This window comes from Aspergillus brasiliensis, assembly GCF_001889945.1.
Source record: "Aspergillus brasiliensis CBS 101740 unplaced genomic scaffold ASPBRscaffold_8, whole genome shotgun sequence".
Taxonomy (NCBI): domain Eukaryota; kingdom Fungi; phylum Ascomycota; class Eurotiomycetes; order Eurotiales; family Aspergillaceae; genus Aspergillus; species Aspergillus brasiliensis.
The window spans coordinates 882,426-908,631 of NW_027137449.1; the positions used below are offsets into that span (position 1 = coordinate 882,426).

General features: G+C 50.9%; 10 protein-coding genes across 10 annotated transcripts; 4 read left to right on the forward strand and 6 right to left on the reverse strand.

Moving 5' to 3' along the window:
* Positions 1–12: 12 nt before the first annotated feature.
* ilv3B (putative mitochondrial dihydroxy acid dehydratase) lies at positions 13–2,623 on the forward strand. The gene is made up of 3 exons (XM_067625269.1): positions 13–596; positions 676–889; positions 943–2,623. Exons 1-3 carry the CDS (start codon positions 438–440, stop codon positions 2,394–2,396), a joined length of 1,827 nt encoding a protein of 608 aa, XP_067477823.1. The 5' UTR covers positions 13–437; the 3' UTR covers positions 2,397–2,623.
* Positions 2,624–3,830: 1,207 nt separating this feature from the next.
* Positions 3,831–6,100, forward strand: ASPBRDRAFT_128855 (RNA 5'-triphosphatase domain-containing protein; the record flags this gene model as incomplete). The annotated part of the gene is made up of 2 exons (XM_067618096.1): positions 3,831–4,272; positions 4,320–6,100. 2 exons carry the CDS (start codon positions 3,831–3,833, stop codon positions 6,098–6,100), a joined length of 2,223 nt encoding a protein of 740 aa, XP_067477824.1.
* A 549-nt stretch (positions 6,101–6,649) lies between these two features.
* ASPBRDRAFT_129408 (40S ribosomal protein eS19) lies at positions 6,650–7,822 on the forward strand (the record flags this gene model as incomplete). The annotated part of the gene is made up of 4 exons (XM_067618135.1): positions 6,650–6,679; positions 7,262–7,325; positions 7,400–7,460; positions 7,534–7,822. 4 exons carry the CDS (start codon positions 6,650–6,652, stop codon positions 7,820–7,822), a joined length of 444 nt encoding a protein of 147 aa, XP_067477825.1.
* A 712-nt stretch (positions 7,823–8,534) lies between these two features.
* ASPBRDRAFT_128823 (uncharacterized protein) lies at positions 8,535–9,175 on the reverse strand (the record flags this gene model as incomplete). Its single annotated transcript, XM_067618095.1, has 3 exons — positions 8,535–8,564; positions 8,659–8,897; positions 8,992–9,175. The coding sequence occupies 3 exons, from the start codon at positions 9,173–9,175 to the stop codon at positions 8,535–8,537; spliced, it is 453 nt and encodes a 150-aa protein (XP_067477826.1).
* Positions 9,176–9,532: 357 nt separating this feature from the next.
* ASPBRDRAFT_66671 (CAIB/BAIF family enzyme) lies at positions 9,533–11,828 on the reverse strand. Its single transcript, XM_067628767.1, has 4 exons — positions 11,083–11,828; positions 10,736–11,034; positions 10,186–10,686; positions 9,533–10,133 (listed from the first exon to the last, which is right to left on the reverse strand). The coding sequence occupies exons 1-4, from the start codon at positions 11,456–11,458 to the stop codon at positions 9,591–9,593; spliced, it is 1,719 nt and encodes a 572-aa protein (XP_067477827.1). The 5' UTR covers positions 11,459–11,828; the 3' UTR covers positions 9,533–9,590.
* Positions 11,829–16,627: 4,799 nt separating this feature from the next.
* ASPBRDRAFT_56362 (uncharacterized protein) lies at positions 16,628–17,773 on the forward strand (the record flags this gene model as incomplete). The annotated part of the gene is made up of 1 exon (XM_067627553.1): positions 16,628–17,773. The coding sequence occupies one exon, from the start codon at positions 16,628–16,630 to the stop codon at positions 17,771–17,773; it is 1,146 nt and encodes a 381-aa protein (XP_067477828.1).
* Positions 17,774–18,480: 707 nt separating this feature from the next.
* Positions 18,481–19,705, reverse strand: ASPBRDRAFT_44793 (uncharacterized protein; the record flags this gene model as incomplete). The annotated part of the gene is made up of 1 exon (XM_067625270.1): positions 18,481–19,705. A coding segment is annotated over exon 1 (824 nt), but the record flags the coding sequence as incomplete, so codon positions are not given.
* A 236-nt stretch (positions 19,706–19,941) lies between these two features.
* ASPBRDRAFT_44794 (putative mitochondrial ADP,ATP carrier protein (Ant)) lies at positions 19,942–20,992 on the reverse strand. Its single transcript, XM_067625271.1, has 2 exons — positions 20,744–20,992; positions 19,942–20,686 (listed from the first exon to the last, which is right to left on the reverse strand). Exons 1-2 carry the CDS (start codon positions 20,981–20,983, stop codon positions 20,123–20,125), a joined length of 804 nt encoding a protein of 267 aa, XP_067477830.1. The 5' UTR covers positions 20,984–20,992; the 3' UTR covers positions 19,942–20,122.
* ASPBRDRAFT_44796 (uncharacterized protein) lies at positions 20,918–21,635 on the reverse strand. The gene has a single exon (XM_067625272.1). It carries the CDS (start codon positions 21,364–21,366, stop codon positions 21,184–21,186), a length of 183 nt encoding a protein of 60 aa, XP_067477831.1. The 5' UTR covers positions 21,367–21,635; the 3' UTR covers positions 20,918–21,183.
* Positions 21,636–24,083: 2,448 nt separating this feature from the next.
* ASPBRDRAFT_128538 (KRI1 family protein) lies at positions 24,084–25,976 on the reverse strand (the record flags this gene model as incomplete). Its single annotated transcript, XM_067618066.1, has 2 exons — positions 24,084–25,744; positions 25,805–25,976. 2 exons carry the CDS (start codon positions 25,974–25,976, stop codon positions 24,084–24,086), a joined length of 1,833 nt encoding a protein of 610 aa, XP_067477832.1.
* Positions 25,977–26,206: the final 230 nt, after the last annotated feature.

Genomic DNA, 26,206 nt, shown 5'->3' on the forward strand with positions numbered 1-26,206 from the left:
ACTCCGTACTCGGGTGATGATGGCTGGCCCACACTTCATCCAGCGGAACCCCACTCAAGCTGCCCGATGCTCGAACGATCAAATCACAACCAGCGGTTCCTCCCTCCGAGGGTCAAGTTGCAGCTAATCACATCGAGGGTGATTATGATGGATTATCCCGCGGATCGTGTCCTTCCCCGCAACGGACTGCTCGCCGACTGCAGCGGGACACACAACTCGCTCGCCGTACCTCCGAGTCCCCCAGGCAGAACGAGGGGCTTTGGCAGTGCAGAACGCACAACATACAACATACACCGCGGAGCTCGGTATAGCCTCACATCACCCCTCAATTATCTATCCCCTCCCCATATATGGGCCATTGGCCAGTGAAGCCCTTCTTTTCCTCCTGTCCACTCTATTAGTCCTCTTTTCACTCTTCCCCTTCCAGACTCTGCATTATGGACCCCACCAAACCTGCCGTGTCATCCACCTTGGGGGAGGCCAAGTACCTCGAATTTCCCTGCGTACCAGAGGGCACAAAGCACGAAGATGGTACCCCTGTCTTGAATCGTTACTCTGCTACTATTACCAGAGGTCATGAATTTCCTGGTGCGAAGGTTGGTAATTCGCGTGTTTCTTACATGTTGCTTTCCCCGCAGAATCAGGACGAGTGTTGACCTCATGTGATGTTGGCAGGCTATGCTCTACGCGGCAGGTATCCCCGATCACAATGCCATGACGAAGAGTCCTCAGGTTGGTGTTGCATCGGTGTGGTGGGAAGGCAATCCTTGCAACATGCACCTGTTGGATTTGGCCAAGACGGTGAAGAAGGCGATCACGGACCAAGGCATGATTGGATGGCAGTACAACACTATTGGAGTTTCGGATGCGATTGGCATGGGTAGTGAAGGTTGGTGCTGAATCAACGTCAAGACTCGAGCCCTTTCTAAACAGTGATGTTAGGTATGCGGTTTTCTCTCCAGACCCGTGAGATCATTGCAGACAGCGTTGAGTCTGTAACGTGCGCTCAATACCATGACGCCTGCATTGCCATCCCCGGATGCGACAAGAACATGCCCGGTGTGGTGATGGGTATGGCGAGACACAATCGGCCCTCGATCATGCTCTACGGTGGTACTATCGAGGTTGGGTATTCCCAGCTTCTTCGGAAGCGTGTAAGCGTTTCGACGTGCTTCGAGGCTGCTGGTGCCTACACATATAACACTCTCCGCCAACCGGATGACGGAGGTGACACTAGCAAGAGCAAGGATGAGATTATGGATGATCTGGAGAGGCATGCCTGCCCCAGCGCGGGCGCGTGCGGTGGTATGTTCACGGCCAACACCATGGCTACGGCCATTGAGTCCATGGGTCTCACCTTGCCCGGCTCGTCTTCCACGCCTGCATCTTCCCCCTCCAAGATGCGTGAGTGTGTCAAGGCAGCTGAAGCCATCAAGATTTGCATGGAGAAGAACATCCGTCCTCGGGACTTGCTGACCAAGCGGTCTTTCGAGAATGCCCTGGTTATGACTATGGCCCTGGGAGGAAGCACTAATGGTGTGCTTCACTTCCTGGCTATGGCCCGCACAGCCGGCGTGGACCTTACTCTGGACGACGTCCAGCGGGTCAGCAACAAGATCCCTTTCATCGCGGACCTGTCCCCTAGTGGAAAGTACTACATGGCGGACCTCTACGAGATTGGAGGCATTCCGTCGGTCCAGAAGCTGTTGATCGCAGCTGGTCTGCTCGACGGCGATATCCCCACCGTGACCGGCAAGACTCTGGCCCAGAACGTCGCATCGCACCCATCTTTGTCTGCGGATCAGGTCATCATCCGCCCCTTGGACAACCCTATCAAGGCGACGGGCCACCTTCAGATCCTGCGCGGTAACCTTGCACCCGGTGGTGCGGTTGCTAAGATTACCGGCAAGGAAGGGCTCCGGTTCACGGGCAAGGCGCGCGTGTTTGACAAGGAGCATCAGCTCAACGAGGCCCTGAACCAGGGCAAGATCCCTCACGGCGAGAATCTGGTCATCGTTGTTCGTTACGAGGGCCCCAAGGGTGGCCCGGGAATGCCGGAACAGCTCAAGGCCAGTGCAGCGCTCATGGGAGCCAAGCTCACCAACGTGGCGCTGATTACGGACGGGCGATACTCTGGCGCTAGTCACGGATTCATTGTGGGGCATATTGTCCCTGAAGCTGCTGTGGGAGGACCTATTGCCGTTGTTCGGGACGGCGATGTGATCACGATTGACGCCGAATCGAACGCCATCACCATGGATGTATCGGATGAGGAGGTGCAACAGCGTCTGCGGGAGTGGAAGCCCCCGGCACCGCATGTTACACGAGGTGTGCTGGCCAAATATGCCCGGTTGGTCGGGGATGCGTCGAACGGAGCCATGACGGATCTATTCTAGGTGGTCTGGTTTGATATGGCCCAGTTCCCACTTTCTCAATGGTTTGTTTATCCCAAGGTGTATCCATACTAGTACTTCCCAACTGGGCTGTGGAGACTTGTCCAATGACGCAGCTATCCTGTCATAGTAGTACTTCGGAATAGTTTGATACTCTGTACATATCAGGCACCAAAACAAAGAATCAAAACAGAGGACAGTAGTTCATCCCTAATAGTTCTTTACCATCGCAAATAGATCATACTCATGTATAAGTCTCTATGAATTTGATCTCGTGTTTGGAGCGGCGAGAACTCCGGCATCCGAAAGATCACAAAGGGACTAGCGCCAGATGAGTCAGCCACGCAGCTGCAGCGTGACGCCATGAGTGGATGTGAATCACCGCCGGCAAATTTGCGAACGAAACAAAAGTATCGCAGATCCTCCACGGTCTTGCCTCCGACCCTCTGACAGGCTTGTTGTTTGTCGCCGCTCCCTGTCATTATCCGCCACCATTTCTGCCTCTCTTCCGGATTCCGCTCCGCGATCCAGCCCGCCTGCAGTTACGCCGGTTAAGGTTTGCGTTCCTCAGTCGCAAAGTGTGGTTGCGATCTTCTATTGTTGGTGCTGCACAAAAGCTAGGTATGGATGTGCCCACCGCTGCCAAACTCCGGCCACCATTACTCAGAAAATTGGACGCTGTACTCTCCCGAGTCCGCTGTACGACTGGTCTTTGGGTGGCTTCAGGATCAATAGCTGACCGGCTTCGCAGTTCTTTTGCGACGTCAAGCGCATCATCCTTCGCATCACCGTCCCGCCGTCTGGAATCTCCGCGCAAAAAGTTCCATGTGACTCGGTGTTACCTTGGGTCAGCCAACAATTGAGATATCGTCGTCACTCGGTTGAGAACATCCCTTAAAACAAATTAAGCCGTCGTGCTCCTTGCTTTGGTTCAAATAGAGACGTGGTGGATCTGTCAGATTGTCCGGAACCCCCTAAGCCCAGCCAGCAGACCAACGTGACGGATACCCGGCATTCATTGGTCCAAACCATCTTGGGGCACACTTAAAGTCGTGCCTAAGAACAAGCTCTCCTTACCTCAAATTAGTCTACTCCAGACTCGTTGCCTCACAGCGCGCTATCGTTGGGCTCCCCGGCTGCTGAGTGTTTCGATCGACCCGCTCCGTTGCCTCACTATCGATCCCGGAGACTCTCCTGGCCCGCCAAAGAGGTGCCGTTCTCTCGGCTCGTGTAAACTTCGACTCGCATTCCAGAACGGATCCGCCTCGCTCCCGATCGTTGGTCCCCTAAACTAAGGGATCCCTGACACTGGGTGTTAAGGCCTGGGCGATCGGTGAGCGGTAGAGAGGTTTCTGTTTAGGGGTGACGCATCGTCGCGCCTGGACCACGTCGCTAGGCTTATAAGTATCCCTAACATTGTCTTTGTCGCCGCCGGGGATGGGGTCGACAGATGTCCCTCTAACCTCCCCTACCACCTCTCGGTCCGGTCTTGTGGATCTTGGTGCTTGTCTACGCCTTTGGGATTCGACTTACGCTGCCTTCACCAACTCTGGTGTTTTTGCTTCACTCAGTAGTCTTTTTCAAACATATAGCTATGATGGCACGGTGAATTGGGGCAAAGTTGTCTTTCTGACTACTTGTTTCTTCACTATGGTGGGTTGCGGGGTCATTTCTTCTGTCCTGCGGCGCAAGAGCTGGGGACAAGTTTCCGGCAAAGCGCGTTTTCGTCGGACGCGCAAAGGAGTATCCAAGCGCTCTGAAGGGATGGTCACTTCCTCAGATGAGGAAGACTACGATAGCACGGGGTCTCTACGCCATGGCACCGAAGGCACAGTCTCTGAGAAGACGGAGGTGCCTCAACAGAAGCAGAGCGAGAACGGTTGGTACTCCCCAAGTCTTTCAGGGTTGGATACTGACATAGACAAGCCCATGATACAGACCCGGGTCTCCTGAAGAAGCATTCGTCATACCTGTCATACGCAACATCTACCGCAACATATCCTTCTGTCAGAACGTTCTTCCGTCCGCATCCCCAAAAGGACAAACTGCCCACCAAGCCCTCGCCGATCCCGTTGTTGGTTTTCGTGCACGGCTTGGGTGGGTCTCTTGCGCAGTTCAATCATCTGCTTACGAGTCTTTCCAATGTCGGACCTTGCTTTGGGATCGATCTCCCTGGGTGCGGCTTGTCGTCTTTTTCGCCCACTTCTTGGGACGCGTATACCGTTGAAGCGCTGGCGGAGTTGCTTGCCACAGCCATTGAGCAGCATCGGGACAAAGAGGCAGGCCAAGGAGTGGTATTGATCTCTCATAGCCTGGGCTGTTCGCTGTCAGCACTGTTGGCATCCTCCACGTCCTCAATAGGCACTGGTTTGAAAAACCATATTCTCGGTCTCATTGCCGCCTGCCCCCGCGCCGGGCCGCCGCCTCCGCATGATGTCGCCAAATTCCGTCGTCTTCTTCACGTACCCAGCCCGATCTTTGACCTCTGGCGCTACTGGGATCGACGGGGCGGCTTACATAGTACCAGCGTGAACAGGCTTGTCGGCGCTGCAGCAGATCCCGATACCAGAGGCCTCCAAGTCCGCTATAACAAGCAGAGCAAAACGGCCGTGTGGAGACGGATGGCATGGGGAACGCTGCCTTCCTACGACAGCAATGGCAATGCCATCGGAGGCATCCCAGGCGAAGAGGTATGGGCAGGTGTGCGCACGCCCGTTCTCCTGGTGGCTGGTGAAGCGGATGCGGTGAACAAGCCTGCAGAGCTAAAGAAGATCTTGGAGTTCTTTGGCCGAGCAGGGTGTCGCGTGGATGACGATGCGGATGGGGTGTGCTCCATTCCCGATGCATCCGAAGTCTACGATAAGATGCCGGCATCATATGATCGGCGGGCACACGAAGAGGAATTCGGGGTGGAGCCACAGATTGAAGAGAAGGAGATGACGAGTGAGTCTGATCAGCCGGGATCCCGGCGGTCGGTCAAGACTGTTATCTTGCCTGCTCCGGCGTCTCATGCGCTGATCTACGACCGAGCGACGTACCGTACTCTCGCCGGCATCATCCAAGACTTCCTCAGCCAACACATCGACAACCGCCTCAGCATGGGCTGGCAGCTGCAATACCTGAATACGTCGGGCAAGTGGGACGTGAAGAACCTGGCCAAGTGGAAGAAGGTTGCTCCAGTATCGGAAAGAATTGCCGACACCTTTGCAGCGCTCAAGATGCTCCGGGAAGTGGACGAAGAGCACAACCCTGTTCTCTTCTCTCAAGCTTACCACGACAAGATTTACGCCGTGATCGATATCAGCTACGAGAATCCGGTGTACAATCCCGCGTCGATGGAGAAGGGCGGCATCCACTACCACAAGCATCCCACGGTGTCAAAGATCCCACCTACTCCAGACGAGGTTCGCGATTTCATTGCACTAGTAGACCGACTACAAAATGAGATAACTGAGAAGATGGAGAAGTCCGGCAATCCCGAGGGGCCACGGCCGGTGGTGGGAGTCCACTGTCATTACGGATTCAACCGCACGGGATTCTTGATTGTCTCGTACTTGATCGAACGGCGCGGGTTCAGTGTATCGGAAGCGATCGAGGAGTTCGAACGGCGACGCCCACCAGGAATTCGCCACGAACACTTTATTGATACCCTGTTTGTGCGATACTGCGTTGGGCTGAAGCGGGCGCCAACGCTGAAGGAAGAATGAGTTAAGTTTAGCAGGAAGACAGGCGTTGGCTGGAATGGTTTCGGGTTATTTTTTTTTCTCTTCTCTTGTAATGGAGGGTAATGGGTTTACTTATGAATCACGATAATTATACCATAGACTGTACAGTAGGGATGGAAGTGAAATAGAGAAATACGTATGCCGAACATGCTCCTTACCTAGTAAATTGTAGTTTGTTGCAAGCTAACTAGTAGTAGTCACGGATCTACATTACACTAAATTCAGGCACCAACATCATTGCCTGAACGCACGGCCCCAGTCACATGATATAACAACTGAACTTCACCGCCCATAGGCTTTCTGCCCCAGGCACCAACTTAGGGTACGGCTAACCCAAAGAGGCTAAGCGAAGCGCCCACAGCCAACCGAGAAGCACTACTCGCGCAAAGTTGTGTGCGAATCCGAAATTTCGAGGCTTTCGAAACCTGACCCCGACTCCCCTTCAACGACGACAACGACCGACCCATCCCCCTCCACCCCTCCCTCGTCCCTCTCTTCGATTCCCCGTTCGAGGTTCAACAAGTCGCAAAAATGGGTGGTGTCACCGTTCGCGATGTCGACGTAAGTCATGTCATGTCAACTTTGGAGATTGGCTGGTTGGTTTGGTGCGGAGTGGGATGGATGGCAGGCATGGCATGGCATGGCATAATATGGCACACGGCACGATCAGGAACAGAATGAAAAGAAGAAGATGAAAACGACAGGAAATGGGAAAGCTACGTGGTATCGGCATTTCGACGGAGCAAGCGACATTCATAATATCTATCTGGGATCGAAAATCTGGGCGCATGCAGCAGCAAAGCAAGCAAGGCTGGGTACATATATGCTCATCTGGAGATGAGAGGAGATGAGTTTATATGGGATTTGGATTGGGGAATATGCAATACGTGCACGACCACCGCGATTGCATACCCCATCCATATATGTATTGGAAAATGGGATCGTGGATGGAATGGATGTTATGGAATCAGGAACGAACTGGAACCAGTGCCGCGACAACGCAGGAACCGTCCAGATTATGCCGATACGTGCCGTGCCATGCTATGCCATGTCATACCTGAATGCGCAACCTGCCAGACAATCTTCAATATACGATGTTTTGTGGACGGATCGGCTAACAGGTTTCTTTTTTCATGGATATAGGCGCAGAAGTTCATCGCTGCTTACTCTGCGTTCCTGAAGCGTCAGGGAAAGCTCCCCATTCCTGGTTCGTGCACACCGGATTCTTCTTCTAGTGAATAGTCGCAACAATCAGATGGAAGACTAATACGATTCGAATAGGATGGGTTGACACTGTCAAGACCTCCTGCTCTAACGAGCTCCCTCCCCAGGACGCCGACTGGTACGACAACTGCCATTGAAATCCCACTCTATCGAAAACCAGCATGAATTAATCAAGAATTTTTGCAAAATAGGTACTACGTCCGCGCCGCTGCCGTCGCTCGCCACATCTACATGCGCAAGACCGTCGGTGTTGGCCGTCTCCGCAAGGTTCACGGTTCCACCAAGAACCGCGGCTCCCGTCCCGCCCACCACGTCGATGCCTCCGGCTCCGTCGACCGTAAGGTCATGCAGTCCCTCGAGAAGATCGGTGTCCTCGAGCACGATGAGGAGAAGGGTGGCCGCCGCATCACCCAGAGCGGCCAGCGTGATCTTGACCGTATCGCCAAGACCACCGTCGACGAGGAGGAGGACGACGAGTAAATTAGTTCTCTCCGGATGTTCGAGCTAAAATAATGAAAAAGTCCTGACGTTACTCTTTTTCTCCGGAACTCTTTTCCGTCTCCTTTTTACCTTTTTTCCCTGACAAACTTCCCTATTGAAGCTGAGCTAGGCTAAGCTAAGCTAAGCTTCTTTGCTTTTATTTACTCCCCGTTTGTCTTGTGATTACCAATCCCGCGCGGTTTTTGGGGGGGTTGTGGTATGACAGATAAACAGGGGGGGCCACCAGGGGCGGTTGCGTTGGGTTTAGAATGGGAAATGGAAAGATATGGGACGATGAGTGGCTATGACAGGGAGAGGATGACTTGACTACTACTACCTTTTTCTTTTTTATCGATCAATTGGTTGTTCCTGCGGGCATTAAGGACAATTTCATACATCTGGTGTAGATTTTGCCTATTGTATAGATAGTAGATTCCATGCCCTAGATTCTGTCCCGGTCCAAGTGTATAGAACCAAGGACTCAGGTTTACAGCACTGTTGATGTCCAAAGCACCATCTCAAGAACGATGTAATGCATACAATCATATACAAGAACCAACTATATACAGTATCATGCAATGAATCCCCATTTATCCCACAAAATAACCCCAACAGCCCATCATCTACATCTATACTATCCCTCCTTCTCCCCCTCACCAACCAGACAATGAATTCAATCCCATCCATTACCTACTGCAAAGTAAGTAATTAATCATTTCTTTCCCCCCTGCGCCGTCGGATCCTACACAACAACAGCACCAGTTAGCCAACATCCTCCCAATGAACAACCACCACCAAATCATAAACCAAGAAGCAAAAGGGGAAGGGGATAATACCAAATAAACCTGATAAAACCGCATTTTATCAACCTTCTCATCAAACACGACCCTCCCCGCCCAGGGCACCTCAATCTCAGCCTCCTCATCCGATTTCCCAGCCTCAGCATCCTTCCTCAACACATACTTCACCGTCCCATATAACATGAGTTCTCTCTCCGCACCGAAATACACTCGTTGGGGGTAATGTTTGCGGCGCGCGACGTGGGTCCAGAGGCCGTGGCGGAGGGTTAGAATTTCTATTTCATATCATATCATATCCCATTGATTAGTATACGTAGTAGGAATATTGTTATTTTTTAAACTTATAGGTAAAGGTGGGGAGGAGCCTACCATCCAATCCATTCGCAACCTTGGAGCCCATAATGAGGGTCGCATCTTCAGTGAAGTTCGCCACGTATTCGTTATGCTGGGACTCGGTGTCGCTGATGCGGTAGAAGTTCTCGAGGAAGGAGATCATGGCGGCGCTGGTGGGGGGAGAGAGGGAGGGGGGTGGAGTTGAGATGGTGTAAGACATTGTGATTTATATTCTCGTTTGTTGTTTCTGTTAATGTTGTGGTTTGGTGTTAAGATTTGTAGATTGTAGAGTAAATGGAGAGGGTTATGGGGGGGGTAGAAAATGGTAACTATAGTTTTATTAATTATAAAGCAATTGGGGTATTGCATAGATCGGTGATGTAAGTCATTTAGTTAACTAAACAGTGAGGGGAGAAGATCTGTCGGGCCGATGGATGTCACTTCCGATGGGTGGATGGTATCGGATCCGATCCGCGTGTGTGCGATAGATCCGTCTTGGCTTGAGGGATTGTTTTTCTTGCGTAAGGAGTTAGGAGTGATCTTGGCTAATCTTTATCTCTATATTATACTTCGTAGTGTACTTAATCAATTATTGGTGGTATTGGTCTATCCAAGTGCTAGTACATCATGGCAGATCACGCCTTCCGGCTATCCACATCCTTTGCAAAATCCTCCCAGCTCGCTGCATCAGTACCGTTGGGTCGACTGGACCGAATGAACGAGTTGTCTACACCCTCGATCTCTGCAATCGGACGGACAATCTCAATGTCCGCATTGTACCCCTTGGAGAACCATTTCTCCGTGAGGGCCTCGGCGCCCGCCTCCTCAGGAGTGCGGTACAGATGGGGGAACCGCGCCTGCATGATCTTCAGCACGGTCGACGAAATGCGATCCACGCTATCGCAGTGACGGAGCTTAAAGAACTCCGGTGGCTGCGCGGCACGCATCTTCTCCTGCACGGCCTCCGAGTACTGGCCCACGGCAAAGAGCAGCAGGTCGTAGTGCATCAAGGACGCCTTGCCGTGGTACGAACCGCCATATTTGGCACGGTTGTAGAGACCCGTCAGTGCGGCGATGGCGCCCATGCAGCCGGTACCGTAGTCTGAGATGGGGAAGGGGGGGACGACCGGCGTCGAAAGACCCATAAATTGTCCTTGGGCCCAAGCAATTCCGGTGACCTGTTGCAAGTTAGTCGGTTATAGCTCGTGTTAGGGTTCAGGCAGCACTTACGCAATCCGCAATCTGCTGCCAGCCAGGACGGCCGGCCCACTCTCCTTCATAACCGAAACAGTTCTCATTAACATACACAATACCCTTTCCGCGCTTTTCGGCCAGAGCAGCAAGAGCGTTGGCGCCATAGCCCAACTTCTCAAGCGCACCGGGGCGGTATCCGTCCACGAGAACATCAGCGTCAGCCACCAGCTCCTCGAACTGGCGGCGACCCGCTTCACTCTTGAGATCCAAGTCGGCAGCGTGCTTGCCCATGTTACCGTCGACCTGAAAGAACGGCACATCGGATAGGTTGGGGCTGGTGATTTTCAGGACGTCCGCGCCATACTCGGCCAGGATGCGTGAAACAGTAGGGCCGGCAATGATGCGGCAGAGCTCCAAAACCTTGACACCTTCGAGAATCCTCTTGCTTCCGCTGCGACTGGCTGGGAAGGGAGTTGGAGGCAAATCGCCATTCAGGCGAGTGACCTTCCACGGGGGTTGCTGGATGTTGAGGGCTCCCTAGTAGCTTGGTCAGCGTTGCTTGGTGACTACATGGCAGGGATCCTACATGTTGGGTGTTCTTGAAATCGTCGTACTTGAATGCCGTCACTCCAGCCTGCCGTCTCTCTTTGTTCATCTCTTCCAACTCCGCAGCGCTATACTTCTGCACGTGGCTCTCGATGACCCGAATAATCTCTTCGTAGTCTGTCAGATCGGGACGCTGCCCCTCCAGGCCAATCATGTTCAGCGTGGTGGTAGCCTCCAACGAGCCATGAATATGGAAGAACTCATTCTCGTTCTTCGTCTTATAGAGATTGGCAGACATCCGGCGGTAGCCATTGGATTGAGCTGCGAGCAAATCGGTATCTATGTCTTGTTAGCCGGGATCGAATGTGCTTAGAACCACCAGCTTACCCTTGAGCTTCTTCTTAACTTCCGGATCCAGCTTGGACAGCCCATCCACCTTAGCCATATAAGCCTGGCACCCGAACGCAGTCGCCCGTTCCAGGCTAATCTTGACATTGCGCTTCTGTTCCGAGGGGCCGTAGCGAAGGTCTGCAATAGCACCGGCCACCGAACCCTCAACGCCCTTCAAGGCAGCCAGTGTCTCAGTCTCCTTGAACGGGATGGGGTAGTAGACCTCATCATGTGTGGAATAGAAAGAAACGGCATCCTTGCCCTCAGTCACCTCCTTCGGCAAATCAAGACGCTCGGCTTGGTCGCAAAGATAAGAGAAGATGCGACCAGCTTCGCGAACAGGTGAATAGTCCATAGCGGAAGGGGCCGCCATGATGTCAACTCGAAAAAACGGGTGGAGCTCCGTGTGTAGATGTGCAACAAGTTTCGTTTTCAGCTACGAATGCGAATTGTTCACGCGGGTTGCCACACGGATGTTAGTTGCAAAGAATAGATGAGGTGAAACCTTGCCTTTTAATAGACAGTTTTTCGGCACGGTTGGGGCCTACTCTGATGGCAGTGAAGATGGCGCCGGGAATATTCCGATGCCTGGTCCGTCGGGTGAACGTGCAGTGGTGAACGCACAGCTGTGAAGGTGCAGAAGTGGACCTATCGGTAGGTAGATACGCGCAGGAAACCATGATGCTTGTTTGAGAGGCGAATTATGAGCCAGAGGGACAACCCCCGCAGAGGGCATTCCGAAAGGTGGAACGGCTTTGGAAGATGCACTTTTCGGATGGTGTCGCCGATAAGATCGGAAGCGGAACCCTCCGGCACGGACTCGGCTGAGATAAGCGTCGTCAGTATATTTCTATAGTCTCTGTATATTCTAGTTGAAATCGAGATTGACTTTCTATTGACACGCTTGGGGTTTCATTGTCGTAGCGCCCATGATATTAAAGAGACAAGCTATTGCATTCTATACTAACATCCTAGTCTCCGAAAGCATGACCCTACACTGTCACCCCTTCAATTGGCATTTAAGAGGAATAGGAAACAAGACACTCAAAGACCTATTCATTCGAGCTCAATGTGATAGAAAACTATAACTATTGTAGGATTAGATTGCATGTTATGCACCAACAAGCCCCTCTAGTCCGATTTTCTCGCCCAGCATAGTGCCATATGAGAGGGTTGCGCATATAACCGAGTAATATATTGACGAGGCTAAGTAGAAATCATCACTTCGAATTTGCAAGCGACTGGGGCAGATATGTCTGTGGAAGCCTGCAGCAAGCGTGTTATTCTGATATGTTTCCGTGTGCTATACTCAGACAGCTTTCTGGGTGGTCTTGACCGCCTTAAATATACCTAATAGATTCAAGATTCCTTGTACACCGAATATGCGTCGTAGAAGTCTAACGAAGCTCCACAGAAGCGTGGCCAAGATCCCCTTGATGGATGCTTGCTAGACAATAGTATGTGAAGGAAGTAGAAGAAGTAGTCCCGATTCAATGTCTGACAGTGAGAGAGAGATAAGTCTAGTTCCTCGCAACTTGATGCTTTTGAATTGCATCAGCTGACAATACCAAGCGTAGTCAGATAACTTCTATAACCGTTCCCCATTACCCGAAACCTGCATGCTGTCCAAAGGAAGCAGAGATTCTTCCAGCCTCAAGGTTATGCAAGGTTTAACTGTTCCTGTTAGCTTACCAGAATATGGAACCAAATAACAGAAGATGACATAGATCAGAGACAATTCTTATTTTGAGGGGGGAAAATGAGCAGAAGTAGCGTGCGAAGCAGCGTGAGGGATGATCCTGTGGCTTTTCCTAGTGTCCTTTAGTAAGCTGCAGAAGCTAGTAGTTATCAGCTGCAACGAGTATATTTATCTGATGTTCGCCGAGTCTCACAACCCTGTAAGCCAAGGACAGTCACACAGTGATCAGGTGTCTGGCTTCTTGGGGGGCCTTGACCTCTTTCAGGATATCAAAGGAATGCCACGTTTTCCACCATCTCAGAAAGGTCAGAGGTCAATATGGATCGGGTTTTTTTTATAGGTCTTCTGGTATCCGCTGCATGGCTTTCAAGCTGACTTCCCTTTGCTCAGATAGTTCGCGGGCCACCTAAGTTCGCTGGAGTTGTATATTATCCCAATCTTGGTCTATTGATCGATCACGATAGGAGCACAATTTTCCCAGTCATCGAGAGTGAGCGACATTGGAATGCAGGAACGCATGTTTCAACTGGTTGGAGCACAAGACGGTGATCATCTGCCAGACACTAACATTCGCATTTTGGGTGCGAATAAATATGTTTAAGGTACGAGAAATTATCTGAAAAAAGCTACACGCTTGGATGTATCGTAACTTGGTGGAATAAAGGGCCATAATATCAGAGAATGTTTATTGGATCAGTTCCTTGTGTCAAGCATGGAACCACACTGAAAATTCATGTCGCTGATGGAATGTTTGTATGAGCTTTGGAGTTCCATGAGTGAGTGCTCTTTCTAGTATCATAACAGATCGAACGGTTAGAGAAAACCACATTGAACATAGTCACACGGCTAATCGAAGTCTATAGTTAGTTGTTGCAAATGTGCATTGTAATGTGTATTTTATTGTATATTCCACTATCGAAAACGAGCTGATCATCGAGTGGCACGCATTCGCCACAATCTATGGTTGAATCTGTGGCTGCGGTAGATCCTGTGGATAGAAGTCGATCCCGCATATTGCTTTTCAACGATGGGTCTCAAGTTGCCTTTGATTTCTAGTCGTGAAATAGTACGCTCAATCGAAAGTTCCATGGAATTCTTATCCAATATGCACAGGGGTGATAGATCATAGTAATCCCTCTTGAATAAGGGGGAACAACATTAATAGACTGCTACGGAGTACTATTTATCTACATGCGGCGTTGTTGGAAATAGTCTACCTTTAGCCTCCTAGTTTATTGAACCGAACCCACTTCTAGTAGGATATAAATAACAACATTCCCACTGTGCAGTATCTGCTTGCTCTACTAGAATCGATAGAGCATCCTGATACACTATTAATTATTGTTATCCACCTCGACGATAGGCCAGTGAACATGTGAAGAGGAAAGACAGATCAGTTCAAAATCCACCTCAACAAACGGAGGACCTTCGCCCGTCACTCCTCATTTCCAGTACGATTGGTGGGGGCGGATGTTGATCGCATGCGGCACAAGCAAAACGACATTAGAACCAGAGAAGAAAAGAAAAAGCAAAGAGAGAAAAGGCCCGAGCGGGGATGCATAGACATCATGAGCCAGTTTCAGCCAGTGAGCGACTGTCCAATTCCCCCCAACCAACATCCCAACCAGCCTGATGTGGCCGATGAGAACATGACATGACGCCCAGCACTATCAATCAATGCAAGCCTGCTGCATGAGCAAAAAGCAGACCCGACTATCTAATGAACGTCGACATATGGAGCAACAGTATATGATGCAATGACGGGAACATTGGAAAAGGATCTACTGGGCCCAGCAGATGGTAAAAAAGGACGAGTTCAGCAAGTCCATGGCAGTTATACAGTCATGTTTCTCGCTAGTTCGATCAATTAAATGCCTCTCTAGAATCACGTTGCCAGCCCGAAAATTGAGAGCAATCCCGGTGCAACTTAAAATTTCCAATTCTACCCATGAATCCCGCACACAAGGAAACATTCCACATTATTTTTTTTTCTTTTTTTACAATTAACATTTTACGCTTCTGCACAAGAAGTCTCTCCATGGGGGTGGATTGAGAGTGGATTGAGGGTGGCATGCACAGCCAGTCACCACGTCGACCAGCTGCGCATGTGCAGTGCCCGACCCCCCACGTGCCGTCATCATGGAAGGTTATCGCCTACCACAAAATCAAACTCGATGAAAGGATAATCCAGTCGGTAGGGTAAGAAACCCTGCAACCAACCCTCCTTGACGCGGGGAGGGAGGCGCACGGGCACGAGGCACCGGCCTTGATATGCTCGAATGGAAACAGGTGGAAACTGTTTGCTTTTCCGTCTGCTCTTAAACCAAGGAAGTGGAGGTGGTGGTGGTACTCCGTAGTTAGTTATACGTCCCATTGAAATTACCTCATTGGGGGGAATTCTGTTGGGTTGTCTGGGCGGGTATCACAGGCTTCGTCACCGACTACACTTTGTAGCCTGGAAGTGTGGGCGTGTGTGAGAGATATTCTTGACGGAAGCATCTAGGGTGGAAGGGAGACCGGAATAGAGAGTATGTTACTGATTGTTTCGTATATCTCAAAATAAATATGAGCCCAAGAATGGAGTGGCTTTCTGCATAGTATCTACTATCTACGGAGTACGGAGTACTGTTCAGTATTGAAAAAAGTTGAGCGATAAGCCGGTGTGTGAACTGTGGAAACCCGCGGATCATACGCTGTCCATCAATACGGTAAGATAATTGCCCCCGGAAGCTCCCGGCGCTGTCTACGGCGGGCCTGAGGCTGGCAACCAATCACCCGGGCCACGGGCTGGACGGCGGACTGCTTGCGTCGGTAAGAAGGAGGTTCTGGGTCTGACAGGATGGATAAGGGGAAATCCTGAGCACTACGGAGTTAAGTTTGATGATAAGAGGGTTGTACTGGAGACTGAACTACTACTAATACTAAAACTGTACAAGGCAGTTCCATCCTTAAAGGGAGGTCGTCATCCCACACTAAAAATTACTGTGTATCTCACCGGAGAGAGGGGGTTCATCAATTTTAATAACTCCTTTTGCCAGGCAATCTCTGTTGAAGGAACAAAATACCGTACCTTTCAAACCTGGACCTTTCTATTTCATATAATTTTCAATCAATCAATCAATCAGTCAATCAATAATACCTATCGAATCCCTTTTTGCCCCAAAAGAAAGGCGCCTCCTCCCGGCTGACAGACATTCCATTATTACTATTCTTACTATTGACGGACTGCAAACCACCAACTCCTTGCGTTTCCCCCCTCCTTCTCCTCTCCGTCTCATTTCCTCCTTCGACTTGCCAAATCTCCTTCCTCTCCTCTCATCCTACTACTCCTCATTCAAAGAACTTCCCAAGGCTTCTGACCCTCCCCCGGTTCTTGTTTGGCTTGATCCTCCTGCCCCTGGTTCTGCTCATCTCGACCTGTCGCGTCATCCTCCCTATCAACTCTCCTGCTTAGTAGCACGCTGAGTTAGCGCGTCGCATCCGCATCTACCCTGCATACTACGCCTCAGCGTTGCGTCTGCACAGCTGTCCCGACTGTGATCTGCCGTTTCGAACAGTGCGCTGTGAGTAGAATCCCAGAAAACTCAGCAACTTTCCTTTGAGCTCAAATTTTGGTTTTCGTCTTCTTTTGGTTCCCTTTATTTGCCTCCGAACGCGTGGAATCTTATACTTCCCAATTGTTCTTCTTGAGTGTGGGACTTAGTCATCCTGTTCCATTGGTTGGCCTCATGCAGTGATTGGTGGTTGGTCCTCTGACTCATTTGATAAGCAGATTAGCCACCCTCAGGTCCCTCCCAAATAAAAGAAAGTATCTAGATCCTCTCGTTGGTCTCGATCATCATCATGGCTTTCATGAATACCACCTCCAGCATCGCTATGGCCCTTGCTGGCAAGACGGCCTCTGTCGATATCCCCAAGCCGCGCTCCGGTTTCACCCCGGGCGGTCGTGACTCCGCTCGTCCGGGGCATCCTGCCATGTTGCCTACTCCGCCCAACTCCATTTCCCCCACTTTGCCTCCGCAGGGCTTCAGACGCCAGGGCGCTAATCACCCTGGATACTCCCCGCTGAGTTCCTCGCATGTGGAGTCCGACGTCGACCTCGGAGATGCCGCCGATCAGACGAACAACGCGAATGATGCCCGTCCGTCCGCTCATGACCTGGATAGCACCGGGGCTCTCACGCCGGGAATGTTGGCCAAGTACCATCTCCCGGAGATCATGCTGCAGCATGGCCCTTTGGCTATTCGCCACCTGATGGGCTATTTGACTACCAGCGTTCCTGGATTCTCAGGCATCCCGCCTGCCAAAGCACGCAGGCTGGTGGTCGCTGCGCTGGAAGGCCGAGGAAGCGAAGACAAGAGTGGCGGCCGTGATGGGGATGTTATCTTCGAAAAGGTTGGCTGGGGACGCTGGGATGCTCGCCGTCGTGGTGAGCCTTCGCGGGATGCGCAACACCTCAACGTGTCGCCACCCTCCAGCATCTCTAACTCGTTCCCGCAACGGGGCATGCAGATCCCTACAAAGCGGGGAAGCATTCAGCCTTATGGCAGTAGCGTGACTGGTGACTCCGCTGTCTTCTCTTACTCGGAGATGGACTATGGAGGGCACGATGTCAGCATGCTGGAGCATGAGGCTGACAAGATGTCACTTGATGGGAATGAGCGCGATTACTGCTCGTCGTCTGAAGCCCCGGATGACGAGATGCAGGACGAAGACTGGGGCGAAGAAGACATCACAGACGAGGAAGACTGGGCACAGATAGGTGCTGATGCGCTTCGCGCACGATCATTGAACGCCTCGGGAGGCTTCGTGAATGGGACCCTTAATTCGCCACAGCTCCGCGGCGGAGGACCTGCGCCGTCGTCGCTGGCGAAGTCTGCACCGCGCAGATTACCGGTTCAGCAACATGGCTTTACCCTTCCAGAGGGTGTTGGTGACCGGGAGGAGCGTGCCGCAGTCGAAGCGCTTCTACGACTCGGATCAATGTAATCTATATATACCGTTGGCAGGCGTTCATCAAGAACAGCGTATGTTCTCACAACCCTGCAACGTCTCTTATGAGACTTGAGGCTGGTCCCATTTTCTTTGATACATACTTTTTACGTTCTACGACGACTTTTCTTTGTCTTGAAAGAATACACCAGCAAGCTGGACGACGTTATCGATACGACTGGTTCGATCCTGACGATGCATTGGGTTTGGGTTCTGGGAATCACCCCGGCGTTTTGGCATTCCTTCGAAACAACATTCACATAATGAATCGACCTTGTTCAGGGTTGATGAACTTGTTGCCTATAAGGCGTTCTTGGGGGGACGTTTCAACACACATACTGGTACCCCGGCCACTCTCCATTCTTGCAATTATTGAAACATATGATTGTTGCATGGCAACAACAAACTGCAATGGACTACTTCTATCCATTCGATCCATACTGTTTATATGTTTTTGTTACCGGCTCAGTATTGATAGCTGGAGCCTGCCGAAGTGAGGCATTGGACATATCTTTACACTTTATAGAGATTAATAAATATACGGTCTATGCTTGGTCTCGGCCACATAGTCTCACATACATACACCTACACTTCTTGTCTTTCATCGTCATAATGTTTCTAGTATCATACTATTATACTTACTACTAGTACTGGTATTGTACGTAAGCCCGAACCAAGCAATACTACCGCTCTAACAATGCGCATCTCATTTAGCATGTTTCGAAGAAAACACTAGATACCAAACATGCAAGTCCAACTAAGTAACATAATTTACAAGCACAAATACACCATCCATACCTTTTTTATCCCCATCTCAGCCAAGAACCCGACTTCTAATCCACGAAACCCAACCAAGTAGTAAACCAGATATACCCGAATCAACGAAGCAACGAAACAACTACCAACCAACGCCCAACCCTTCAACCATTGATGCACCATCCATCTCAATTAATATAAATATACATATACACACTCCTTAAACCCCGCCCCCCACCCCCATCACCACCCTGCAAGACACCAACACAAAAGACACCCGATATAATATAGTCATTCATTCACTTATCATGAACCTCATTAATCCTCCTCCACACCTCCGCCTCCACCTCCCCCAACTTCCGTCCCGCCCACCTCATCCACCCCCACATCCCATCCTCCTCCTCCCCATCACCCAGATCCACTCTCCCCGACGACGACGCATCCGGCTCATAATGCAAGGGCAGTTGCGCCCCCGCAGAAGTCACCGTCGTGGTGGCGGTCGTGGTAGCTGTCGTGGGGGGCTGGTAGAGGTTCCCATAGGGAGTTGTGGTGGAGTTGGGGATGTTATGAGTGGGAGGTCGGTAGCTGTAGGTTTGGGGGTAGTTGTAGCTGGGATTGGAGGCGGTGGTGGAAGTTGGGGTGTAGGATGCTGTGGGTGCTGGTGCTGGTGCCGGGGTGATGGTGGGTAGAGCGTCGGCTGCTTTGGGGGCAGGAGGTGAAGGGTTCGACGACGCTGTGGTGGTGGTGGAGGAGGATGTTGGAGCTGGGTGGTCAGTAGAAGTTGGGGGAGGGATGGGATGGGCGCCCGGTTGGGGAGGTGGTGGGGATATAGATGTAGTTGGTGGGTCTTCGATAGTGGTGGTGATGGCGGTAGTGGTTGCGGCTGGCGTCAATGGCACTTGGGCGTCCAGGGAGCCGGTTGTTTGGGATGGGAGGTCGCTGGGTTCTGCTGTGGCGTAGATGGGAGAGTATGCTGGGGCGGTTGCAGTCGCGGAGGTGGTTGCGGGTTGGATTGAATCTTGCTCTGGCTGTGGCTCGTGCTCGGGGTCTGGCTCTGAGTCTGCGGTAGCACCGGCTGGGCTGGAGGTCCGGGGAGGAACCTCATCTGGGGAAGAATGACTAGTCATTTCGAAGATGGGTAGAATTGAGTGAAGATGTCGTTATAAAGGGAAGGGGTGAAGCTACAGAACTATTAAAAGGGAAGCTAGAGCAGTTACCGACGTCATGGAGCTATGTTGCACGTGACAGCTGGTCAGGTGACGCCGAGGCTGCAAATTTTCACGCCAACTATGGGCTCTACTTTTACGGGACTCAGAACTAGTCAAGACCCAAGGCAGGACATACTGGAATTTGATACCAAGGTAGGAGGAAGTACAGTTGGAAGAAAAAAAGAAATAAGCTTGCAGGCGGTAAAATACAACTGGTACAAGAGGAAATATCACACGATTCTATGCTCAAGATTATTGATATCACTCTTGACGCATATTTCTATCCTCCGCAGCACCTCCAGCATCTGGTAGTTACACCAAGATACCGGCAACCCCATTTCCCCGATATCATAACTAAAACGGCTTGAAATTAATCAAGCGTTTAGCCAGAGCCACCCTTGTACTTCTTGCCGAAGAGGATGAGCTGGACCTGGTCGTAGATAGACAGGACACCAGCACCGGCAACACCACGGAGGATGTTAGCACCGGCACCCTTGAAGAGAGACTTGACACCCTCCTTGGCGATGATCTGGCGAGCAGCATCCATGGAGGATTTGTACTTGACGGCCTCACCGGAGGTCATCATCATACGACGACGGATGGTGTCCAGGGGGTAGGAAGCGATACCGGCACCAGTGGTGACAGTCCAGCCGAGCAGGAAGGAAGCAAGGAAGTTACCCTCGAGGGCACCAACCAGGACAACGGGCTTGATGGAGTCGTACATGCCGAAGTAGAGACCACGGTAGACAACGATACCAGCAACGGAGGGACCGAAACCACGGTAGAGACCGGCAATACCGTCGGAGGCGAGGGTCTTCTTGTAGACGTCAACGAGACCGTTGAACTGACGGTCACCACCGCCCTTGGCGGACTTGGCGTCGTTGGCAAGACGGGTACGGGCGTAGTCGAGGGAGTAGACGAAGAGGAGGGAAGTGGCACCAGCAGCCTGAACCAATTGTTAGCGGGACCGCTCGAGACTCAAACTGGATATAGGGATACATACACCACCGGAGGCAAGGTTACCCATCATCCACTTGGTGTATCCATCACGCTCCTTCTTGTAGGAGAACATGGACTTGTAGGTGTCACGGAAGGCGAAGTTAAGAGCCTGGGTGGGGAAGTAACGGATAACGTTGGCAGTGTTACCACGCCACAGGGAGACGACACCCTCGGAGGCGGCGGTACGACGGAAGCAGTCAACGATACCGTTGTACTTGCGGTCGAGACGGCCAGCGCGAAGCATCTCATCCTGAAAGGCACTCGTATTAGCATGCGTTTGGGTCGATCGGGTGTCCGGGGTGTCCGGACTGTCCGGAGCGAAAATTTTTGCGCCTAGCTGAATTGGCCATCTTCAATCGGAGCGGTGTCGTTTCGAAGACGCAATTGCAGACCGTGCAAGAAATTTCCGTTCCGCCAGTAGAAGACGATGTGGTGTAGATGAGGTTAACCAACCTGGTTCTGGATGAGGAGCTTGATACGCTCGATGGGGGCGGCAGCAGTCTTGGAGACGGCAGCGGAGACACCACCCACTGTATCAGCAGTTAGTATCAATTTCCAAGTAATATCAACCATTTCATGTTGCTCGGGTGATATGAATTGATCGATCGTAGTGCAAGGATCAATCATTCGGGGCGAGCCGGAATGCACATACTCAGGAAGTCGACGACGAATCCCTGTGAAAATTTTTCATTAGCCACCTAATCCAATAACAACGCCATTGAACCCGGCCAAGTTGCTCATGCATCGTGTCTCCAAGGAACATAGTACTCGATCTCTCATATCAAAGACCAATTTGAGCTCATTCCGTCGAGAGCGCGACATCCGACAACCTGGCCTCTCGGGTCGCAGGGGACAAGCAGGAACTTACGGGCATGCCGAAGACGGTCTTGTCGGCCTGGTTAACATCACCCTTGGCCATTTTGACGGCTGTGATGAACGAAAACTAAGGAAAGAAAGAGAGGAGATGGATGATAGTGCCAGTCAAACAGGACACTTCAAAGGGGATGGAAAGAAAAGAAGAGAGAAGGGAAGGGAGGGAAGAAAAAATAGCGAGCGAAGGGCTCTTGTAAGCGGGAAGAAGCGAGCGGAGACGCTAGGACGCTCTTGGGTTTTTCGTTGGCCTGAATTTGCAGTGGCAGCGGCGGCGATGGGCGCCCGGCCCAGTTTCCATTGGCCGGATTGGTTGGCCCGGTACGGAGTAGGGAGGTCCTCCCATTGTTAGGGGGCAAGAAAAAAACAGACAGGAAAAGAAAAAATTGCAAAAAAAAACTGGACCCGGCGCTAATGCTGGCCCAGGCAACGAAGAGCCGATATCTCCCGATCGCGCCAGTAACCAGCCCCGACCGCTGACATTATTGGGAAATACCCTTTGATACTATGAGTGAATTTCTGGTCAAAGAGGAAGAAGGCATTTTCATCTTCATTTTCATTATAGTGATCATTAGATAGCTAAATGATGTTCTGAAATATCAACTCAATAGCTTCTCCAAAGGCATGTAGCTACTCGAGATTATATCCACTTTTTTCATCCCTTCCGTAGTCTACCGATCGGTGTACTCGCAATCACCGCTCGGTCCTTTGCTGATTGACTTACAGCCATAATTTACATGTTTGGGCCCTTTCTCCGTAATTCGGCTTCGTAAGATATCCATTCTTTTTCCCATTTCCCCGTCTTGACCGAACCAAAGTGTTTCTTGGAGAGTCCACACCTTCGCGCTCCATCCATGGGGAACCGCCCCTTCTTTCCGAATATCCGATGGCAAACGCTTGCTGTGGACTTCACTTGCTCGTGTGCACAATGGCAATTGCAATAGCGAAAATTGAGCATTTGCGGTTTCTGCAGAAATTGTTTTGGAACCCACTCACAGTACTCACCTACTTATGCTACTTATCTATCTGCAGCATCCAAACGGAGTTTACGGTTTCTGGGCCTTGCTACCCGCCACCGGACTGATCAGGTGCGTGCGGCGTCTTTCGGCTGACATGCCGCGATTTCCCCGTTTTTCTTGCTCCGGGCGGAAGTTCTCAGGTACGGAGACACCCAGAAAGAGAGAGAGAGAGAGAGACAGAAGGGGCGGTTAAGGGAGCGATCGCAAACACGGGCAACGTCGGTAATATCAAAGATCCCATAGGTTGGTATCTATCATACTCTTTCCGGTTAAATATCAACTCTTATCATACAAGCTTGGTTCTCCTACACTACATTGATGGTTATGCTGCATCTCGTAGGCAAGGGCACATCAGTAGCATATGCTTGTTGCTGAGGGCTATATACCTCAGGCCGTACTCCTTTTTATCCCTCATCCTAGTGTCCGAAGATCGCACGTAGTAGTCTTCTAGGAGTGTTAAGGGGTAATGGATGCAGCTACGTATCACTAGTTCACCATTCCTGAAGTTTTGAACAACTATGCTATAACAGGACCTTCATACAAGAGATATACATGCGACCAGTATCTCTTTCACACCATCAAGTGCCAGCATCATCTTTTCGTATGCAGCCAAAGAAGACACGAGACCTACCAATCCGACATTGCCCAAACAGGAATTGTTCCAGCCGGGACCCACTGTTTCTGCTGGAAAGTGACTAGTCTCATTTCCACCTTTGGTCCTCTCTTTTTTTGTCTTTCTTTTTTTCTTCTTTCTTCCCATCCTCCTTTTATTTACTTATCTTTTATTTTATTCTTACTTTTTCTTTTTTTCTGGCTCGACAGGGCGGGCAAAGCTGACAAACAAACTGTTTCCTTCTCGTTCGGGACCCACCCGCTAAAAACATGAGGATACCAACTTTCATCTACGCCCGTTGTGCCAGCAACGGAAAGTTGTTCGGGTGTAATCAAGACTGGTATTTCTAGCTTGTTGGTTGGGCGAAAGTGATTGGAAAGTTGGCCATCAGGTTATTTGGCCATATCTTAATAGTACCATTGAAATGCTCTATGCAGTAGACTGCCAAAGTTGTAGTTTCTGGGGTGGTGGTTCGATCTAAGCAGAATATATAGTACTGCTACTACTACTGGTTTCGGGTTGGGTTCAAAATATACTAGTTCGACTCTCATGTCCCATATGCTTGATATAATAACTACTGCTAGAGCACCTACTACGTAGATACTTGTTGAAATTGTATACTCAATGGTTCAAATACCAATTATCGGTTATTCTGACACAAAATGTAAATGAAATTCTCTGCTATGCAGATCTAGGTAAGTATATTGTAACTAACTTTTGACCAGCCTATCTAAGTAACACGACGTAGACAGCTTCCATTACCGATACGCCGTTATTGAACAATGAATAATAGTACTATCTATCGTAAACATCCCAGATGCATGTACAGTAAGAGACACCCTTCAGTTCTTCTTGCTTCTCTTTCTCCTCTTCTTCTTGGGTTCACCTTCACGGATATCGACCTTACCGACATCCTCCTTCTCTGGTGTAGGTGCCCGGGGAGCTTCCGAGGAAATCTTGGGCCCTTCTTCATCACCGAAGGTATCCTTGCGCCATTGCCTCAGGCGGGCCTTCTTGCCCAGCTTCCTCTGATCCCGGCTCTTCTTCTCAGGGTCACGGAACGAAGCAAGCTTCTTCAAGCCCGCAAACTGGTTCAGCTGCGTGTCATCGGCCATGAGGATATCCCGTGCAGTCAATCCAAAGCTCTGAGGCGATGTCTCACGGTAGCGGAACCCAGTAGCATTCTTCCTGGTCGCACCCGGAAGAAGGCTGATATCGAGATCCAAGTTGCGATCCACTGCCTCTTGAATACGAAGTCGGTCTTTGCGCGCTTCACGCTTCTGGTCCCGTTTCTCCTGCGCCTTGCTCTTCTTGTTACTTCCCTCCTCCCCATCCTCCATCTCGACATCGGAACCATCCATGGCGGGCTTCTCCTCTTCTTCGAAGTCAGGCACGAGATCCTTGATATCAATGTCATCATCCCACGTGGGCTTCTTCAGACGCTTCTTCTTTCCTGACTCGTCACCGCTTCCTTCCTTATCACCCTCTGCGTAGTAGTCTTCACCAAAACGCTTCTGCATTTCCTCCTCCCAGTTCTTATCATCCCAGGCAGCGTCCAAGAAGCTAACCCAATCTTCATCGGTAAGCTCAGCTGCACGGAAACCGGCAACCTCCTTGATCTGGTTGACCTTGTCTTGAAGTTCTTCCATTTTAAGCTTCCGCAGGCGGTTCTTCTCGGTCTCGCGCTGCTTCTTCTCCTCCTCCCTCTGCTGTCTTTCCGCATCTCTGCGCTTCTTTCGGCTGCTCTTTTCTTCTCTGCGAACAGACTGCTTGTTGGTTGTGTCACGGGAGTGGGTGATCAGAGTAGCGTTGATTTTGCTGGGGTCTTCGAAGCGGAAGTTATAGGCCTCTTCGAATGCCTCTGCCCGTTGATCTTCCTCTTCGTCGTCAGACTCGAACGGTTGGAGATCCGATCTGCCAGCAGGTATCCATGCTCTTGCCGACATGAAGTTTGAGAGGAAGGTCTCCGGGTCTTTGTCCGCATTTTCCACATCCAGATTGACATCTTTCTTGGGCGCCGGAAGGGGTTCAGGCGCCGATTTGGCAACAAGGAAATCTTCTTCATCGTCCTCCTCACCCTCATCAGCTTTACCAGCAGCGGCGTGCATTTCCCTAACAACTGCATCCTTCAATTCCTCCTGCTCCTGAGCGTAGGTCTTCGGCGCCTCAGATGCGTCCTCATCTGCCAGATTGGCGCCACTGAGCAAATTCTCCCGATGGTAATCACGAAGGGTCATAGGCTTTTGTTTCTTTTCCGAGCTGTCGGGGTTCGCATCCTCGTCGGTCGCGGTATAGAAAGTGACATTGCTATCATACACCCGAGGGTCCTTTGATTTGATGGCGTTCAAAGTGGCCATAATCTCGGCATCTAGAGCGGCGGTGGCCAATTCTCCATCCTCATCTTCTTCTTCAGAGGTAGAATCATCCTCCGAGTCGCCGGACTCATCTTCACCATCGCGATCACGACGTTTGCCAAGCACAGATTTTCCGAATTTGGCCTCCACTATCGTAGAACAGGTTTAGTATCCAAACATACGCAGAAAATACAAGTATATGTACTTACATTGCTGCTTCTCTTCTCTCTTCTTGTTGTATTCAAAGCGGCGCGCATACTCTTCGTTAATCTTGAACGTTATGTCCTCATTGGTGATGGGAACTCCGCCGGACTCGTCTCCTGAGTCGCTGGAGCTGTCGTCATCGAGCAGCTTGCGCGACCTCTTGGCTGGGGGCTCCATTTCGAAATAGCAGACACAGCAGACAGGAGACGACTGTGATGTGAATAGCGATCGATGGAAGAGGTTATCTCCGACCAAATGCGCCCCCCAAAAGAAAATAATGGCCGTTGCCGGCAGAAAAAAAAGTCGGCGGGGCTCACCGCCCTGCAGGGCCCTTTGTTGCCTGGGGACCCAAGGCCGTCAAAGCGAACCACTGACGTAGCCAATTAAATCATGCGCGGGCCTGTATC